Source organism: Sebastes umbrosus, chromosome 17 (genome assembly GCF_015220745.1).
Source record: "Sebastes umbrosus isolate fSebUmb1 chromosome 17, fSebUmb1.pri, whole genome shotgun sequence".
Taxonomy (NCBI): Eukaryota; Metazoa; Chordata; class Actinopteri; order Perciformes; family Sebastidae; genus Sebastes; species Sebastes umbrosus.
In genome coordinates this window covers 6537288-6559000 of record NC_051285.1, presented here as the reverse complement: position 1 = coordinate 6559000, position 21713 = coordinate 6537288, and the positions used below count along the sequence as shown (strand labels likewise).

The 21713-nt window shown below is 41.6% G+C and overlaps 1 protein-coding gene across 1 annotated transcript in view; it reads right to left on the bottom strand.

The window, feature by feature from the left end:
* zbtb16a (zinc finger and BTB domain containing 16a) overlaps positions 1-21713 on the bottom strand; it is a 173389-nt gene that overhangs the window by 70780 nt on the left and 80896 nt on the right. The window contains exon 4 of the mRNA XM_037747694.1: positions 3054-3140. Coding sequence (XP_037603622.1) covers positions 3054-3140 — 87 coding nt within the window. The remainder of the gene's footprint in view (positions 1-3053; positions 3141-21713) is intronic.

Genomic DNA, 21713 nt, shown 5'->3' with positions numbered 1-21713 from the left:
GGTGACTGGTTTGGGCAAAAAATATTTATAATCCACAGTTCCGACTTCCAAAGTTTGATATTCAAAATCCTCAAAGTCCTTCAAACTCCTACAGTATAACCAGGACAACACTGTTACGCTTCATATTCCGATGATGTGCTGCATCAAAGCAAAGTCTCCTCAAAGTTAAGAGTGAGAAATATAGAAAGGGAGTTGTTTGTTTACCTCTCTCTCTCATCTCATCTCATCTCATCAGTCACTCCCCCGCTGGAAACAGACCAACCAGCTAAACGCTGTCAACCTTCAGCTCACTATTGATTTCGAGAGTCACCGTAGTGACAGCAATCAGCGAGTCCAATATTGGGGGATGTCATAATATAGGTGTACAGTAGCTTGAAGTGCACGGAGACGGAGAAAGTGAGAATCATATGGTGCAGTGAAACTGCCTTGTCATATTTCAGCAGAGCCCATTTTTCAGGCTCTGATCCCTCACAGGGGCTCAACACATGGATGATTACTATACTATTACTGCTGCCGCTGCGCCAGTCGTCTGGCAGGAAGACACGTCTGGCCCTGACTGCATCCCCCCCCTCCCCGCCCCCCACCACCATTCGTTCCAGACTGGAATGCCTATATTTAGAGTGCTCCTTTCCGCTGTTATGGCTGTTGGATCATTAGCCTCGTTTAACCCTTCTTTACCTCCATGGAGCCGATTGGCTGAGGGCATGCCCCTCAGGAGTAACCCCCATATCCTGACTACACCGCCCAACCTTACCCTCTCAAATGTTGAGAAGGACTGTGGAGGGGGGGTATCGAGTGGATGCAAAGAAAAAGCGGAGCAACGCAATAGGAGCTGCTACTGGGAGCCAAAGGGTCACGGCTTCAGATGAAGGACAAAACACAAGATGATGATAATGATGATGATGTGTGGCTATTTTGGGGGTCGGTTTCTGGTTTGAATGTGCATTGAATCAGCACTCCTTTCTCTCTTCTCATTTGGTTTGACATGCTGGAGCTAAATGGTTGGCAATGTGGTTAGTGGGTGACCTCCTGACCTCTACGCTGATGCCACTATTAGTTTAAAAGATAAAAAAAATATTGAAATCTGCTGGTAAACCGGACAGTTATCATGCAAATTCATGCTCCCCAGAGGATGAACTGTTTCTTCCAGTGTCCTAAACACTGTATGCAAAATATCACAAATTAACGGCCACATTGCCATTAAACCCGCCGTGGACATTCATGGTCTCCAGAGGAGGAATCCTGTGGCCTTTCCTCTGGCACAGCCCTAAAAGCAGGTTTCCACTTGTGCTCATGGTATCGGTTTATAAAATTTAACAGGCTGACTACCAACATGTTTGCTGAAGTCACGAGCAGTCTCAGAGGAAGACTGGACCATTTTGAATTTGGTGATACGACCTCTTTACATTTTTACAATTTTAACAGCACTGCTTTAGTATTGCACAGAGTAATCAACACTGCGCAAAACAATTGACTTTTACAGTGTATTCCAGCTCCATATCAAATACTAACAATACTAAATCTACACTAGTATGTACTAATCAGAATCAGAAATACTTCATTGATCCGCTGTGGGGAAATTGGGACGCTATAGTTACTCTTATATAAAAGCGTTAAAAGAAATAAGAAAAATAGAAATAAAGGAGTATGTAAAATGTAAATGATTTACATGATGCTGAAATATATAACATAAAACATGAGGAGTAACGTAAATAAATAAATAATATAAAATAAAAAATAGGAACATTTAAGAAATATGTACAAATATGTGCATCAAACACATCCAATATATAACCACAGTGTAAATAAGTAAATACAAATTGCTGAGAAGTGGAAACTATTAAGTGTGTTAAATATAAATGCAAGAATATCATAAATAAGAATATTTCTTGAAATGGACTGTATAAAATGCCAGAGTATTGCACAGTTGAATTATTGCACACATTTTTGTACAATTAAGTTAATTACGCAGCTAAGAATAACAAAAAAATGATGGGGTGGTTGCTGTTGACGGGTGAAATAAAGTTCAAGAGACTGTGATGTTGTTGTTGGTGCTGTAATCTGGCAGTTAGTATATAGAAACCTAATATACAGTACTGCTTTTATACACCCCGAGAGACGTCAATCAAACATTGGATCACAACTGCTAAATCTCCATATCTGTAGTGTGTTACATTACTAACATTATCATCTATCACCATCCTATCAGCAGTAGAATGGCATCATATGCAACTGAGGGGCAGGTCATGACAGGGTCTATTTATTTTTAATCTGAGGAGTCATCGTCCAAAGTGTTGGGAGTCAAAATCTGATCCACCGAGAAGTAATAAAGCAACTACGAGAGAAACCAAAGGAATCCAGCACATAGCCTCGCCCCAAAGCACACCACGTTGGTAACGAAGTGGTGGAAATCTGAGACAATCTTTTCCCCCCAAATTAAAGAGTTCATCACCAGCAGTGAAAGCGTTCTGGGCCATCACACATCTGCTGAAGGGGGATTTACTTCTTCCTATTTACATCTTGGCACCTAGACCGTCCTCATCTTCCCATCTTCATAGCTGAGCACTGATAAACAACATCGGCCTGCCAAGTTTTCCCGGTTTGTTGATTACTGTTGGGTCTGTCTTGATTTAGGGCGAGTGGGACTAATCCAAGATGATGTGATCTATCTATCTGTCAATCCATGGCTCCAGTTAGCCAGAGAGGGCGGAATGAGCCTCCAAACACACAACACCACAACACAACTTGCATGCTGATTTGTGCAAATATACAAACAGATTGTGAGTGTGAATGGGACCTGACGATTCAACGTGATCTCAGTGTTTTTTTCTGTTTGAATTACACTACTTACTTAGACTTTTTCACTGCTATATGTCTTCGCCAAAATACGTGCTTTATTTCGAACGCCTTTCCCACAAAGTGGAACCAAATTCAACTAATGCAAACATGTAGATGTAGCAGAGGAGCTCATAGCGTTTTGTTTATGTCTGTGGTATCATTATGAGGTATCTGGCTCTGTGTGTGTGTGTGTGTGTGTGTGTGTGTGTTCATACCGGTGTGGATCTGCCGATGGGCCTCCAGGGACTCCTCCGTCTGGAACTGGGCACCGCACTGGTCACAAACTATGGCCTTGTCACCAGCTGCAAAACAACAAGAGACAAGAGCGTGGACGCTTAATACACATTCACACACACACATGTAAAACATTTGGAGAAACTGTATGAAATGGAGAGAAAAAAGGGCGGTGCAAAGTTAAGGTGGAGACAAAATAAATCTCATTAACAAAATCACTCTAAACCGTTTACAGTAGGCTAAAGAATGCAACCGTAATGCGCTCAGCAGGGACCCATATTACAAAATGTCTTGCTTTGAACACACAAACAGTGAACTGGGAAGTGTTTGGACTTGGGGACTTTTAGAGAGAGTAACTACAACACAATTAGGAATGAGTCTTTAACAATGATAACCAATAAATCAACAACAAAAAAACTTATTGCAGATATATCAAAGTCAGCATAAACATCTGCAGATTAAGGAATGTATGTATTAATGTATGTATGTATGTATGTATGCATCTGTCTGTCTGTGTGTCCTTCGCACATCTCGAGAAGAGCTCATGCAATCTACTTCACACTGCGGGGGTGTACTGTTGGGGACCCAAGGATGTGCAGTGTCGAAATTGGTGCAATTTGGACACATGACGCGTTCAATATTAATAAACTTTGAATAAACAAGCTGTGCAGCAGCGGGGGCGGGACTTCAGGAGTCTGTGCACCGAGACTATCATGACATCTGCAGCGGGCCTTTACATGCCATGTCTTTATTATCTGACGGCTTACTGTAGACTTTCCTTATTTGATCCTCTTTCACTTTTTGATTGATTAATAGGTGTATTGTAATGTATAATTTGGCCTATATTTATCTTTATTTTTTGATGAGTCAAACAATCCGCCTTCAGGTTGGTCAGATTCAGCTCCAAATATAATAATATGTATATATGAATATGCAAATAGTGGCAGGAGGTGTCATCTCCGTCCCCATACATGCAGTTATAATCACAGAGTTTATCATTTATAGTTCACAGTTCATATGACACTCTCAGTAAGAATGCACATTATTCTCTAGTGTCTGTAACCTCCAGATCTGTGGATATTTAAAAGTGAACACCCTTTATGCCAACATACACTGTAGACCTTAATATATTCCGTGAGTGCACAAATTGTGTCAGCTTGATATGCAAGGCCGAGACATTCCTTCTGCTTACTCAAAGCCACAAAGTTATTGTTGAATACTCTCACTTTTGTTGCACCACACTCTGTTTTGTATGTGGCCCTTGAGCTACTGTTATGTCTGGATTGCCATGTTCACCTATGCTTTATGAATGTGTACAACCGTGTACAACAATAAAAGGAAAGACAGGAGGCTGGCATGCACACATACAGTGCAGGGTGCTATTGAAGGGCACATCAGATCAGGCCCAGGCAAACGGCTTTTTATGGCTTGGCAACAAGAACTGTACATGCCATACACATCACACATCAAACGGACGCACACACACACACACACACACACACACACACACGCACACACACATTTAACATCTGGATATTGTGTGTGTGCAAAATAGGCGCGCATGTGTGCGTGTCTGTTTCCAGTGCAAGCACAGAGCGATCTCTCCCGACCAGACCTTGATTTGTTCTTGGCACGTCCTCCTGGGTTACGACACCTCCAGAGAGAACGAGAACACAATGAAAACAGGAAGCCAATTCTTAGATGACAGAAAAAAAAAAAAGTCAGGGAGAGATGGCTTGTGTGGTTTTGCAACCGCAGTGACATTAGGGAACGGCCTGTACTGTAATAAGCCCTACCAAAAGCAGAAATGACCCGGGCCGTACATGACAGAGTGTGCCTGCCAGTAGTGTGCTTATGCAACAAGTTATGCAAAAGACGGTAGGCTGCACAAGTGAGCGTGACTAAATCATAATCCACTGCAATGCAACCTTTAAAACCAGTACATCTTAGACTCGTCTCTGATACCACAAGATTTATTCCCATTTAACAACTTTAGACTCAAAGAGCTGAGCTGCTGAGCGACGTCCTTTTTAATTGGCTCCATATTCAGGAGGCATAATTTGCAGTGTGAGCGTATGGCGCGCCGGTGTCAAATGCACAGATGAGCATATGGCCGAATTAGCTGGCAAAAGCAGCCACTTAACCTTTGGAGAACAAGACATGTAGTGGAGCTGTAGACAGAATCCCCCAACACACCCACTGATGTCCCTAATTTGCATTAATCACATAGCCCCTCTGTTGCTTCTTTAACTCCCTGATTCATCATTGTTGGATCAACTGTAATTATTATTATTTTATGTGCTGCTCTTGCTCTGCTAAACTGCATTGGACTCCTTCCATCATATTGATTTCAGCTCATTGATTGCCCTTGCAGGGGCAATTTTATGACCATTCAAGTGCAATCCACTCCATCATAGACTAATATCAGTGCTCATAGCACATTAAAGGGGACATATGCTCATTTCCAGGTTCATACTTATATTTTGAGTTTCTACTGTTTACATGCTTTAATGTTAAAAAAAACACATGCAGCCCACAACTACTACTACCATACTATTCAGTATGCCAGAAAAAGATTTAGGTTGCGTCCGAAATTTCATACTAACATGCTATTTAGTACGCTAAAACAGTATGTGAGATATTTCAGTACGTCCGAAACCTCAGTATGAAACTAATAGTAGGCGAATTGCATACTATTTCCGGTGAAATATTACAGTATGCAACGCTGGACGGCATAAACATCCCACAATGAAATGCAGTATTGACGACAACGTTCATAACAGACGTTGACGTACAGCTCTGCAACATCAATAACGCTTCAATTTAACTGTAAGTAAAAAATTCCGCTTTTCTAGGTGTAATATATATTTTAAATGAATTCAGACTTTGATTCTCACAACCTGTCGTTTTGGTCACATGAGGTTGGCACGGGTTACCGTGGTTACACGTCTCCAACCGTCAAGGAGGCTCTCAGGAAGTGACGACGTAAATTAGTGAGGCCGAAAAGATACACACTACTGTTTATTCACACAAAAGTACGTTGAACGATAGTACACCTTTTGGGTATGTAGTGCATAGTATGCGATTTTGGACGAAGCCTTAGAATGTCCCAATACTTAGTATGTCAAATGCAGTATGTCAAAAATACCAGGATGTCGTTTTACATCCGGTCACATTTTGCAGTATGCAAGCCAGCATGCTTTTCTGTCTATTCTGACCCACAATCCTCTGCGCAGAAGATATATGCTATAAGCAAGAGGGTCAAAGTTCCTGACACAATGTTATGGGGAAGTCGTATGTCCCAATTGTATGTATACTGCATGCAACAGTACGCATTTTGTAAGGGCAGCTGCAGTATGCACTAAAAGTCAAAAGAAAAAGTATGTGATTTGTAAAGTAGCCTTGGTTGTCTTATATAGTAAGCACATGTGCATACTTTACATTACACATATTGTGGTTTCTTAGATTTAAAATGGAGCTTTCCTACTTTACAGGTAGCAACTGAGCTAAATCAATTCCTTTAATCTATGAAAATCAATTTGCAATTAATTGAAACTTGAAAACTAGTAGTTAGAAGTAAGTTTCACGACAAGCGAGTTTCAATTTACCATTTCCCTTCCTTTATTGCCACTACTGAGGTGCCCCTGAGCTGGGTACTTAACCCCCAGCTGCCCCAGGTGGGCTCCTCAGTGGCCGACAGATCAAACTGTGATTGTACTGGGCAGCTTCCAGGTGTGAATGTGTGTAACACTGTGTGAGTGTGAGTCGCTGTGAGTGTTCCTGGAAAAGAGCATTCATGCTCAGAAAATCTAATCTGGTTAAAAGAAACGAATGGGCACCAACGGCTGCCTGGAAGGGGAAGAAAAGCACATTCACAACTATGGTTTGCAAAATAAAGGTAGTAAATCTGCTTAACACGAGCCCAAGTAATGACTCCGCCTCGCAGACAGTGGTGCAACACTATATAAGCAGTCTTCTGGGGGGCCAAGGCGCGTGTGCTATAAGGGCCAGGGATAGGATTTTAGTGCAGGGCATGCCCCAGCTTGTGGCACAAGGACATAAATTGTCAGGAAATGCCTGCATGGTGCCTTGCTTCAAGGAGAATGGGAGTTGTGTGGGGTCACTGTGGGGCAAATGGGGGAGGAACCCGGGGTACGCACAGCCAGGCAGCCACCCAGCCAGATGCCCGTCACTCTAGTTAGCCAGCTAAGTGCTAACAGGGGGCCCTCCGCTTGGTAACAGCCGCCATCAGCCATTTTCACTGCCAAATTAAAGCGATAAATCTTGAGGCCCCCTTTGATCGCAGTGTTAGTTAGGAAAGACGGGGTAACCGGGACAGAGGACACACACACTTGACATCAGCTGTTACTCTTGTCACGTGTAGTTCTCCGCGAACAAAAAACTGCACTCGACTCAGGGGCCCATTCAAAATTACACTGTGGAATCTAAAAGGCGCTTTATTTCAACACTGAAATAAACTTTAAATTTCATTAAGTGAGATGTTCCTTTGCACAAAACATTAAATGTCGGCTCCCCCCTGCCATCCATCAGGAAACAAAGGGATGAATGAGTTAGTAAGTTAATGTGAAGTAAATAAAAATGAACCATCACAAAATAAACCAAATAGAAACAAAAAGGACTCTCCTAATAGTAGACATTCCCAATCTACTCTGTTAGCGGGGAGTCCTGTGTCATATTGCCACAGATTGAGCTCTTAGCTGACATAATAAAAAGTTGCACAACTCATGCTGACTTAGTGTGTGCGTGTGTGTGCATGTTGGGAGGTGGTGATCAGGTGCCACATGCCACTGAAGCCGCTTCCCTTTTCGCTTCCCCCTCTGAAATATTGCACAACTGTTGTTGCAGCGCAGCGAGGCTCAGTTATTTCATAAAGGGCTGTAAAAGAGAACAAGGCTCCCTGCCAATCAAGTAAACTTCCTGCAAAGCCTGGCAGCAAGGAGCAATATAACCGCCCCGTATATAGCTACTGTAAACCTGATCTGTCTTTACAGGCCCTGCATCCCCCTGATAAAGAAAACTTTCCTTCACATGGTGCCACATTGTTAACTTGTTAGAAGCACTAACCTCTCAGTGTGTTGTGCTGATTTTATAAAGTAACCAGGAAAAAGAGTGACAAACACCGTGTAGGGAGGAGGTCAAGGTAGATAAAAGAAATACAAGAATTTTGCCCAGGGGACCGGCGTTCGTGTCCCGTGTTAAACCAGAAGTCAACGCTGATTTATTTGTGTTAAAAGCTTTATTTGTGTTGAGTTATTTTAAGCCAAACCGTGATCTTTTCCTTGTTAATTGGTTTTGTTGCCTAATCCTAACCAAGTCGATCTTTTCCTAATCCTAACTAAGTCGTTCTATTAACTGAAGCTAGTTGTTTCCTGTGAAGATGGAAGTTTATTTTGAAAAGACTGTATGCATGTACCGAGTGGAAATTGACACGTTGCTGGACATTCGTAGGAAAATGAATGAAAAAGGAGGAATAACTTTTTCGTAAGATATCATGAGAATATGTTGTATATTTATTAGGGCTTCGACCATTGCTATGGAAATTGACTTCCAGTATGCGAATGCTTTAGGTATTTCTTTTTTCTTTTTCTTTTTTTTTTTTTTTACATATAAGTATGTAATAATAATGTATAAATCCCCCAAAAAACATGAAATAATAATTATTATAATACTGTCCCGGGCACTGAAATGAGGGAGATGGAGACAGACAGACAGAACAACATCTCAGCCGGCTGCTTCGATTTGCTTCGATATTTCTCGCTGAAGCTTTGAAGCCCAAAAAAATGGTATTCGGGACAGCCCTAATATTTAAATCAAAATCCAATCATCTTTTCTTTCTGTAAAACAAAATATGACGTGTGCTTAAGTAAGCCATTGACAACTAATTTCAACCAATAATATCATGACATCCATCCATCAAGACACTTTTTAGCGGTCCGATCAAATGCTTTGATTTTAGTTTGATTTAAATCCTTATTGTTACTGTCCACCTCTCAAATATTCTGTTTCACTGGGACTTTAAGTGGGCTTCGTCCTTTTGTTGAGGATGTAAAGTTAACATAGCAAGCAGGCCCTGCTAAGTGTGTAGTAATACTACGATTTAACATGGTCTAAAAGTCTAAAATAACAAGTAACACAGTCAAGATAAAATGGCTCGAGTGAGTTTGTTCCAATCATGTGACATGGCTCCCCGTCTCACGCTAAAACAATGCAACAATCCTATCATTCACGTTTTTGCTCGACTTGTAAACCTCTTTGTTACTCTGTTGTAAAAGTGTTCTATAAATAAAAACCTGTGATTACTGTTGGGTCTAGTTGACTCTAGGTACTCTCACCACTTCTTTGGCAGTATTCAGGAGTGTTTCACTTAAAGTTAACTACTGTGGGCTTCCCCCAACACAGGCAACATTTCACCACGTAGACGTGATGAGGATTGTGGATTAGCCCACCGCGAGCAGCAGGCCTCACAGGGAAGTGATGGTGCATTCCCTCGCCTGTAATTTCCCCTGACATGCTAAGTGCTCGTTCTCCCATTTCCCTAAATAATGTGGTGTGCAATGGCGCATTGTCCTATTTGCTGTTACTCTCGTTCCATGTGTGCGTAGAATCTGAATTTGTAAATGCAGACCACCGTTATGTTATGACGCAGAGACGGAGGCCAGGGGAAAAAGTAACCTCGATGGCCGTTTGGAGGTTTGTGGGTGTGATAAGTGCGCTTGGGTGAAACAACACACACACCATCACCACACTCGCATCACCCAGCTCGGCTATGTGATCTCATAATGCGGCCATTCACAAGCTCATGTCATACAGAGAAAGGCCCTGTTTGTTTGGGGGTGATCGTCCTGCTTTTCTCTTCCTCCTGTGGAAGTCTAAATATTTTTTTTGTGACAGTGTGCCTACACTCAGACTTGACACTTGTTGTTCCAACCTACTTTCTTTCGCAGGTAGAGCATATATGCTAAGTTTGCAACAGATGTCCCCCCTTGGGGATCGCAGTCTAAACAGAATCCTTTATCAAAGACAATCGCAGAATTAAACATAAGAGTCAGAGAGCCTGTCTTTGCTCATAGCGACACGCAAAAAGTAGGCCACCATGTTGATACGAGACATTTCAAACGTTTTATCCTGCAGTAGAATAACGTGAGTTTCTTTCTTTAGCCACTGCTGGTCATTTCATAATCTAATGAAGCCGTCAATCCTCTCATTGCAACACATGCATTAAATTACCTTGTTTTTGCTTACTGACATTTAGTGAAAATGTTAAACTGAAAAAGAAGAACATACATATTTCTGTAAATCAGCAATGTCGTGCAATGACCTTCTGTTTTTTGCGATATAGTCATCAGAATCAGTTGTCAAATGGTCTCACATGCCCGCTTGCGTGAGATGGCATGACACTATTTAGCATCCATTACAAAACCCCTGTGTAAGAGCTTCCACATTGTGGAGAGGTTCAACAACAGAGCGCCACTGTTCCAAGAGAATAAGCCTGCTGTAATACATAAAATGCCAAATTCAACATGATCAACAAACAGTTCTGGTGCATGTGAATTAAATGCCAGCTGTCTTTATGACTATACTGCAGTCAATCTGGGGAATTTACCTGTATGTTCTTATAATAAAATGCCCCATTTGGTGAGAATCAGATTGCCTTCTGGTCAGAAATGTTGTGATTATATCAGTATGGTTTGAGCTAAAGTTGTGCATTGTGTAAAAGTTTGGGATCAACCAAGTTGAAGTGGCTACGCTAAAAAAAAGGTTTGCTGGAGCTCATGTATATTGGGCTAAACAAGTTTGTATTTAGCATAAAAAGTAGGGCTTGATTAAAATATTTAATCATGGATAATCACATGACCAATGGATTCCATCCTAGTTTTCTAGTTTCATATGATACCAGTATCTTCACTCTAGCTTTTAAACTGAGCCCGCTACAACCTGAAAATCGCAAGTTATGTTAATGTGTTGAAGAAATTAGTACCGTGAAAACGAAAAGTGTCTAATCCTGTAACACAAAATTAAACTGTGCAATTTTAAATCAAATAAATCAAAGTTAAATCAGGGATTATATTCTCCTATGCTCTGTATGAAAAACCTGTTCCAAGTCAAATTTCCCCTTTCACCCATTTCCTCTAAAATGCCGAAGCCACACTGACCTGGAGAGTTGCTTCATTTAACAACAACAGGGGGTCGAAAGTCGAACATTAAAAGAGTAGTTGCAGAGAGATAAAATTGATAACGTCAAGGTTAACTTGACATGAGAAATGTTCAATTCATATTTGTTTTTCTACTCCTGTTCCTGTGCCAACCGATTAGACTGTTGTCGGGCTATGAAATAGGTGTTATCAGTCGCTATAAGTGCTTAGATGTGGGTCGATAGGGGCCTACTACACCCACTGGTAGGTTTTATCATCTATTCACATGATAGATCACCGGAAGAAGGTATAAAAGAACACAAGACACAGGGTTTTCATCAAGGAGACCGGAGGTCGCATCCTGTGTGAAACCAACAATGTGTAGTTATCTTCGTGTTTGTAGTTATTTTAACCTAAAACAATGTTTTTTTCCCTAAACTTAACCAAGTGGTTTTTGTTACCTAAACTTAACCGAGTGTTTTTTGTTGCCTAAACCTAAAGAAATTGTAGCTCTGTTGCCTAAACCTAAAGAAGTTGTAGTTTTATTGCCTAAACCTAAAGAAGTTGTAGTTTTGTTGCCTAAACCTAAAGAAATTGTAGCTCTGTTGCCTAAACCTAAAGAAGTTGTAGTTTTATTGCCTAAACCTAAAGAAGTTGTAGTTTTGTTGCCTAAACCTAAAGAAGCCTTTTTGTCTGTGTTCAAAAGGTGACGTTTCATTCAGTTTTACCTGTTTTAGGCCTGATAACAGTCAAATAAATCGGGTGCCTGTGCAGCCTCGGTTCTTGCAGGGCTGGACACAGTTTACTGTATGCACAGATATTTCTGCAGAAAGTGGCTGAATGATCTGTTCTCAGGAGTCAGGGAGGCTAAATGGGAAATTAAAAAGGCTAATTACAGTGTATCCGTCGATGGCCGACCAATATCACACTCAGTGGTTTTTAACAGTGTAAACAGGGCAGGAGAGAGAGAGAGAGAGGCAGACAGACAGATTAGGGAGAGAGAGTGTACGTGTGCGTGTGTGTGTGTGTGTGTGTGTTGAAGGGAGGGAGGGAGGCAGACAAGCGCAGTCACCAACAAAAACATAGCCTGGCTGTTCACTGAGCCTACATAAATGGCTTACGTAAGACAGTACTCTCCGTACCAAAAAACAGCAAAAAATCCATAAACACACAGACACACATCCCCCTCCTCCCCCTTCCTACTCCCCCGTGCACATTCAAACACATGTAGGTTTCACTACATTTGCGAGGGCTTCAACTCATTCTCATAACCATGAAAAATAACTTCTCCACTAGATTCATGTCTTTAATCTTTTACCCTAAAAAGTGGGCAAAAATGACATTAATCAAAAGGGGTATAAAAAAAGATCCTCATTCCCAGCATCTAAAACTCTGGTTCACATACAAATAGCAAAACAAGCACACGCACATTCGCAGGAACACACACAGACGCAGTATGCTGTCAGAACAATGAGTACAGACACCACACGCTTTCTCTCTCTCTCTCTCATTCCCCTTCCTTCCCTCCCTGCCTCGCTCTACCTTCAGCGTTATAACGAGCCGTGCTGTACAGTTTTATTTACACCAGCCTCTTATCAGTGGTACAGCAGCACAGAGACTGCCAATTGGAGAGGACAGGCCACGGTACTGCCTGTACCCTGTAGTGGAGTAGGTGTGTACCGCCATGCTCCCAGCACGTTTTTATCAAGGCTCAGAAAAGACTGGGCCCGCGCCAGGCTGCCTCTCAGAATAATAAAACACACACACACACACAGGTTGCAATAAGTCACCGCAACACACACACACATTATTACACAGGTCTTGCAGCACACATACAATCGAAAGGGTTTCCATTTAGGGATGTAATGGGGTAAACCAGGCTTAAGTCATTTTAACCACCTTTTTCATATGCAGGAATGGAGTTTTTTTGCAAACTGCCGTAAATCTTAATGTGTACCAGGAAGCATGCGACAGATGGCAACATGCAGGAGGTGGCTTAGTTCAACATCTGATGCAATCACGACGTTTCTCACGATATATTTTGGCACAGAAAATAGTTTTACTGTGAAGTGATATCATTAAAATATTTATCCAAATGATTTCGGAAAATAACAAAAGGGGCAAATAGCTAAATTAAGTGTCTCGGCTTTCAATATTTAAGCAGAGTTTTAAATGTTGCCCCAGGAAGACAGTTCACGCTACCTCTAAATATCTGTTGATATACATAAAAAACAAGTAGCATGAATCAGAAAAGTTTAACATGGTGGGCTTTCCAGTTGTCTCTTTCTTGCCAATGCAATGTATTTATCTGATTGTTATTGGGTAAATATATATATATATAATTAAAAAATGTCAGTCTTGATATAGTTCGCTGCAAAACTGAAGTGATATCAAACTGGTCGTTATCCTGACAGCAATAGATCCACCAGAAACATTCATTGGCTGGCTTGTTAGTAGCCCAAGTAGTCATGAAGAGAATAAATAATATGAAGATTTTCAGTGTGGAATCTGTAAGATTAAATGTTTTTGTATAACGTGTATTTGGAACCAAGAGGGAAAAAAATAATAATCCAAAAATACCGGACTTTCGCCCAGGAAGCTGGTGTTCGTGTCCCGTGTAAAACCAGAAGTCAACATTGATTTATTTGTCACCTAAGTAACACCACTTCCGGACTTATTTTAAATCGAATCACAATCTTTTCCTAAAACAAACTCAGTTGTTTCCTGTGAAGAAGGAAATTTATTTTGAAAAGGCTGTTTGCATGTAATGATCCGAAATTGACACGTGTTGCTGGACATTTGTAGGAGAACGAACGAAAAAGGGGGAATAACTTTTTTAAAGATATCATACGAACTGAGAATACGTTGTACCTAGGCGTGTAAACCAAGAGAGGAACCATTCGTAATCGTTAGCTGAAACAGAAGTCCAAACTAAAGCAGTTGTTGATCACTTGCGACCCCTAACGGCTGGTTAAGAGTAGTCAGCAATGAAGGTATAAAACAGTAAATCAAATATGTATTCAAAAAGTGTGAATCAGTACAACAATGAGAGGTCCTTGATCATACAGTCATAAATTTGCACAAAAAATATTAGGCTGATGGGTCCAGTAGTATGCGAGATTAGCCATGGACAGACAGATGCACACACACAACCAATTAGGTTACATAATCTCCTGGCGGAGATAATAAAGTAGCTGGCCTGAATTTGCGTTTTTTTTAAATGGTTCCCCAATTTATTCAAGATGGCCACCATGTGAGTCACATTAGTACTGATTTAACCTTGGTTGATCTGAGCTTTAGAAATGCTAATGCAAATAATAAAAACAAGAAACAGTGGAGGCAGCGGTTGTCTAGTAAAAGAACCTCACAGGACAATTACAATCAAAGTGTACTAGGCAAACACAGAGTAGCTGCACATGGAACACAGATAATGTATTATGTAGATGATATTGCAGTAACTATAAAACACGCGCTGGTTCTCACAAATGTCAGTCAGACACACAGACTCACACAGGCAGAGATGACTTTATGGTGTGAGCAAACACAGCGCTATAGATAAAAGGACATAATCTTGCCTTTCTGTGAGGGAGAGGGGTTGGGGGGGACTAGACAAGCCATCAAAAGCACAGGAACACGTTTGCTCCCGATGATATTGTTATCGACGGAGAGGAAAGAGAAATCAAAGGGAAGTGAGAGAGCACGCGGAGGAGGGAGGGAGAGAAAAAGGAGGAAACAGATGAAGACAGAGAATATTCAGGTCGCATTTGACAGCTTTACGGTCTGTTGCGCCGAATGGGATGTCTAGGGACGTGGCAAAGCAGACAAATATTGACTTGCAGAGCGTTCGCATTCACACACACACATACACACACACTCACGCTGCAGACAGGGAAAATACACAATACACTTCCACATGAAGCCTCTAAATTCAGCCCCCCCCCTTCAAAACGGATGAGCTCACATTGCAACATCAGTCACCCTTGTTTTTTTGCCCAGCTCAACCTCTTAATCCATTTTGCCTGCAAACCAATTTGTTTGTCCAGTAGGTCACGGACGGTTTCCTGCCCTCACTGTTCCCTGTTCTTTTGTACTGTTTATTTCTCCCTCTCCTTTGCCTTACTTTCTCTGAACGACGGAGCCATTTCCAGAGCTTTTGCCCCCTGGGAGATCGAGGGCATCTCAGTCCACACATCCATCCCTCCTCCTCCTCCTCCTCCTCCTCCTCCTTTCCTGCAGCCCCTTCCTCCCATCTACCTCTCTCTCTCTCTGTCTCCCTCCCGTCATCCTTACTTTCAAACTGTCTTGACGTCAGAGAAACCTGGTTTAACGTGTGCACTGACACGAATGGAGACAAACACACACATGCATCATTTAAAACTGTTTCTTTAGCTTTCTAAACTGCCGTTACTTCTTGTTTGTTTTTTTAGATAAGTAAAATCAGATTACTGTTAATGTGGCACTGGGTACATAGTGTTAGCACGGGGCTTTGGTGACAACAGTGTCTTATCATCTCTTCTCAAAACAAATGTTTATCAGAGACCTTATCCTCATTTGCCTTGAGTTTTTTGGCTCAGTTTTGTTTGAGTTGTCTTTTATGTTTTTTTTTATTTGAACTTGTTTTACCCTTTTAAAAAAAAGAAAAGGTCCAATTTAATGTGTTTTACATTGTTTAACTTTTCTTCCATTTGATTTCATTAGTCAGTCCAGATCGGAACATCTTGATACAACCCAATCGCCAGAAAAAATGTTGGCATTGGACGTTTCTGCAAACCACAGATACGTTGAATGTTGACGTTTCTGAAACAAAAATATGTTTCATATCAGCCTCGTATCACGCTTGCGGAAACACAATGCCACGGGGTTAAAATTGTGAAATGATTGGTTAGGTTTAGGCAACAAAACTACTTGATTAAGGTCAGAAAAAAGATCATGATGATTCAAATAATAATGTAACAACATATCAAGGCAACAAAACCATTAAAGTTAAGTTTAGGAAAGAACTACACGTTTGGGCTTAAAACTACTACGTTTGTACAGAGAAAAGGACGCTGAACGGTGTGAATATGACATGAACGCACAGCTGATTGTAATGTGACGCACGGGACACAAACAGCGGTCTCCTAGATTAAAGCCTTGTGTTTGTTGGATCCATCCACCTGCCTGTTGTGTCCCTTTTCACTCTTTAAAATACGTCACTTTGACTCTGACCGAATGAAAAAACATCAACGTATCCGTGGTTTGCTGAAAGATACAATGCCATCATGTTTTCCTGGCGACTGGCCTGCTTGACAAAAACAAGAAATGTCTATTTGATGGATTGCCATGATATTTGGGAATATATATTCATGTTCCCCAGAGGATGAACCGTCGTGATTTTGGCGATCCCGTCTTTTCATCGTGCACCATCATCAAGTCATTATTAAGTATATGACTTCTTTTTAAGAGATCCTATTTTCAAGGTTTTGTCCGTCTTTTCTTCCAGAAAACATTTGACTCACTGCAGAGGAACCAGGTTGTGAGAACATCACTGCACAACTTAGTGCTAAAAGTCTCACACAAGCCAGTTTTAAAGCAAAAGTTTATTGTTGTCTGATGGCTTTTGTTTGCGATGCCCCATGGTCTGTGACATAAAACCGTCAAGCAGTCGCACCCCTTTGTCTGTAAAATGAAAATGGTAAATAAAATGCTATGATGGCGATATAAAGAAAATGAGATCCAGGTTGTAAAAACTTGAACACACACACACAACCATATATACCCTGCCTGGCTGTCCAGTAACAGCAATTACCTTGCCGTTGCCAGACACTGACCAAGTGTTTCAAAACCCAAACCCCAGCCTCCCCTCCTCCCTGGCTGCCCCTAGAGGTGAAAGGTGCCATGTGTTTTCAGCTTTGCCTTCAACCCCCCTCTGTTTTCAAAAAAAGAGATGAGAAAATTAGGCTTTGGCATGTATCCGTGTGCTGCTGCAGGCCACAGACGCAAGCATATCTTCAGGGTCTTTGGTGCATGTGTGTGTTTGTTGTGTGCATGTGGGTACATGGATGTGTGTGAAGAAGTGCAAGGAAGGAAACAAGAGCTGGATGCAGAGAGGAACCACCCGGGGCTCTCCTGGTGTGAAGAGGCAGGAAGTAAGTTAGGCTGCTCTAAAATGCCAAAGTGGACCATTTCTCACGAGCCTCAGGGCCTGGTATTAATAGATCCTGGTTGGACAGGGGTGGGTGGGCTTCTGGTGAAATATACGTTGACCTGCTGCAGTTTGATTCTACCAAAGTCTGTTCAAAGAGGACTTCATCAGATTAAGATAAACTTTAGATTAACTTGATTTTCACTCTAAATAAATGAATCTAATCCAAGAAATAATCTGGTGACAAAGATAAAAATGCACACAGTACTCCTGTTTACCATCCTGTTTAAAAATACGAACTTCTCTAAAGGAATTTAAGCTATCTGGCAGTAACATGAAGTGTTACGTAGCAAAACTATGACTTATTTTTAAAATATGAGATGTACTGCTAGTGAAATGCATAACAGTAAATAGAGCCTACTGAGTAAGTTGTGTTTTTGCTACAACCAAAGCGTTATAATTGTTTAAATGCAGCAGACGTTTACTCACGATTGATAGTTTAACAAAAAGAAATATCAAAATCGATGCAGCAGAACCAGAAATATTATCTTTTTTAATAAACGCATTCTTCTTCCTTGTCAAAACCTGGTTCCTACATTACCCACAATGCAATTTGACCGCCTTTAGTCTGGTCGGAAAACCTGGTGTGGCATGCTAGTTGCTCCGACGGTCGGTCGGGAGGAGCTAATCTGTCCTCGTTCCCCCCTGTACACTGCACGGCACACAACGCCCGACGAAGCTGAAATTTGACTTTAAAATGAGTCGTGTGGCTCAAAATTCGGCCCAGAAACGGGCAAAATCCTACAGTGTATGCCCAGCTTTAGGCTACATTCACACAAGATCAGGCGGTGCGGTGGAAACTTCAGTTTTTCCATTCATTTTGAACGGCGGTAGTGCGTTTGTGCTGTGGTTGCGGCGAGCGCAGGGGATGCCAAAAAAATGCACTGGCCTGCTGCGTTGAAACAAATTCAACTTTTGGAGAAACGCAACCCGATGTCATCTGCGGCGTCCAATAACATAACCGCCGATCCAGAGCTATACAACCCAGCCGTGAGGGAACAAAAGACGTCAATCATCACAGTTAATGGGCCATTAAATTGACTCGCCCAGACCTCCGCAAAACCCTGCGGTGAATCGCTGCAATGCCTGATCTCTTGTGAATGCAGTATAAAATTGGTGGAGTTCCCCTTTAAGGGCACACATTTCACTTTTGAGTATCAGTTATCATGTAGCAATTATTAATCCTATCAGTAACCATACATGATATCAGAATTGAATCTGGAGGTCAGAGAGCTCTAAACGACCTGACACTCAGTTCAAGGTCAATCAACCAGTAATACAATGGGGCAGTAAATGAATGGATAATCTGCTCACAGAGGAGCAACCAGAAAAATGACCAACAAATTACGAGAGGCTCTTCTGTCCATTCATGATGCATTCTCATGCACTCTGCGTCTGACTGACAACAACTTCTTCAGATAACACTGTTAAGAACAAGTCAATGTGAGGTCGCAGTGTTTTCAACAGTATTATCTTGCAAGTGAGGCGTTAAAAGCTGCTGCAACATCTTTCAAACCCTGACATTCTCCTCCTGTGCTTTGCTCTTTTAATTCATCTTGCGGAGCTCAACTCTGAGCTCTTGTTTATATCTGCAACAGCTAGTGAATGCAGCCGTTTCTACTGCCTTAAAACTTCAAACAAGCGCCTTTACACAACAGTAGTTTTCCAAAGCAATTTGACACGAAACAGAAGCTGGCAACACCCCTCAAGAAACCACACAACAGTTCTGGATCTTTGCAATGTACACTGTGTCCAGGGAGTGTTAGCAGTAAACACGTTTTTAAGAAATGCTTGGAAATGATTGATGGGTCTATTTGCAGATCTTGGCATGCTCTGCAAGATAATAATACGATTAAAGCCCTGCGAGTGGCACCTTAAGGCAGCAATGTTCATTTCAACAGAACAAACAACATTAGTGAACAATTTTACTAGTCGAGCACCACAGGCAAGACCAAGGAGGCACCACATTCAAGAGTTTATCATCTCGAGAGCATGAATGTGCTCAGTTAATTACATATATATGCCTGTTAAATTTTGAGATACCTTATCATGAACCAAAGGGTGTTAAAGTAGCAAAAAAATCAATACAGCAGAGTATCTTGCCTGGCAATATTGTATCGATACATGGACGTCAAGTATTGATCTTTTATTATCTAAACTATTAACCTCTTAACAATCTGATGGCCCTACTCTGTCCTTCAGAGGCTGTTGCGGGCTCAGTCTAAAAGCTAGTGTAGGTACTGGTATCATATCAAACTACAAAAAAGGAATCGATTGGTACCAACTATGTCATGTTTGCTTGTCGGGAAGAACGCTAAATAATGCTATGTTAAATTTTGGTGAAGAAAAATTGGCATTTTCCCATGACCCTTCCTTCGTCCCTTGACCTCTGACCTCAAAAAAACTGTCTTATCTTATCTTATTAGATAAAACAGATGTTGACAAACTGCATATCTTGGAGCGTCTGATGATTCCAACCCCTAGTGGATATAGTAATAGTGATCTGGCCAGTAGTTGTGACAAACCTTCCCTGGAGCTAAGTGTTGGACATCTCCAGCTTTCGGCCACATCGCTATCACAGCAGAATGCTAATTTTCATACGACATTGGCTTTATTCTAGGTGTGCTGGAAGAGAGACAGACAAACAGACATGAAGCTCTGACCAGCAGTTGAACCCTTACCCCTGTGACCACCACAGACTGTTGCCCAGCCAGCTGCTGGGAATCCAGCAATTGACATCCTCTTTACAGTGCTGTAAATGCATTTATAGTTCAAGAGAGGAAGGGATGAGATGGCTGCTGGATCGGGGCAGGAAAACTCATTTTGGCTGTCGTTTGCTGCCTGGGGGGTGCAGGTGGTGGGCTGAGGTTTAAGGTGATTGCACCGAATCTAGACACAGGAGCAACACTTGTTGCCCTGCTTTTTTTTTTTTTTCAAATTTTCTTCTTCTGCAGTAGCAGGCGAAAAAAATGACTGCCAAGGAGTGCTGGAGAATGAAACCAAAGCAAAAGCCGAGGAAGTCCCTGGAAGTTTTACCAGTGTAACGGGAGACACCGAGCTCCTGCTCATTAAAAACCTGCATGGTGGACCCGCAGTGCATTCACGCAGTTTCATGTTAGCGTAAGCATTCTTGTCAGATGCTGAGGAATTGTCTACTGCATTACAAAATCTTTCTCTGTCCTTCTGTCCAGTCATCACCCTCTGACTCTCTTCTCTGTTTTTTTCTATACAGTGAACCAACATGGCCACATGAGCAGAAAAATCATGGCAGGAGTTGGCGGTTGCCCCCCCACTTATACACTCTCTCCCTCCCTTTCCCCAGGTCAATAACCTGTAAAGATTTAGTGTTTAGGGCCCATTATTTCCTGCTTTCAAGTCACACATTGTCAAAGGCAATGCTGAGTTTATTAAGGCTGGAGTCACAGGGCCTGAGTGGAAAGCTGGGAATACAGTGATCACCTGGGTAGTAAAACTGTGACAAAGAAAAAAGGAGGGAAACGTGTAAACGGGTAGAGAAATACTCTAAACTGGAAGTTGACAGGAATTAAACACCCTTGGTGCAAAATCTGGAAACGCTGCAACTTGAAAGAAGTGTGAACTTTTTTTTTTCCAAAATCATTCAGAAAATAAGACTAATATGTTTTTAAGTTCTACTATGTCTGCATGTTTCTACGTCATGGTGTGAAGGTTAGTTACTGATACTATGACCATGAACGCAACTAGAACGTTGTTAAACTATTATTGAAGTGAGTCAGTTCAACTCAGGAAAAGAGGGCCAAGCTGAGCCAACAGAAACAACGGGGGACATGGCTGCGAGTGCAGATGATAGGATATCCAAATGGCTAAACAACAGGAAATGCTTGAAACATGCAGTTTTTTTTTTTTTAACTGCACTCAGGTGCATTGATTTACATACTTGTTTATTTTGTTTTGATTCCAAAATCCTCTCTTCCATCCCGTTAAATCTTCCACATAAAACATAATAAGTGTGGACTTCAAACGGGCAAATCGGATCAATTAGGGAAATCTCACAACGAGAGCGATTTGGGGGAATAAACTTACCTCAAATACCACAGAACTTGCAGTCATCAAGCCTGCGTTATCTGCCAAATGACACCATACAAAGGTTACTAACTCTTTTCCATTAAGTCATCTGTTTTTCCACAAATGGGGTGTCAGAGCGAGGATATTATTTGGTGAGCAAAGTCAGAATAAGATGAGGAAAATCCCCATGCGTTCAGAGTCTGTCCAGACCCACAGCACAGATGACATTGAGATCCAATTAGTTATCATTTATGAGAGCC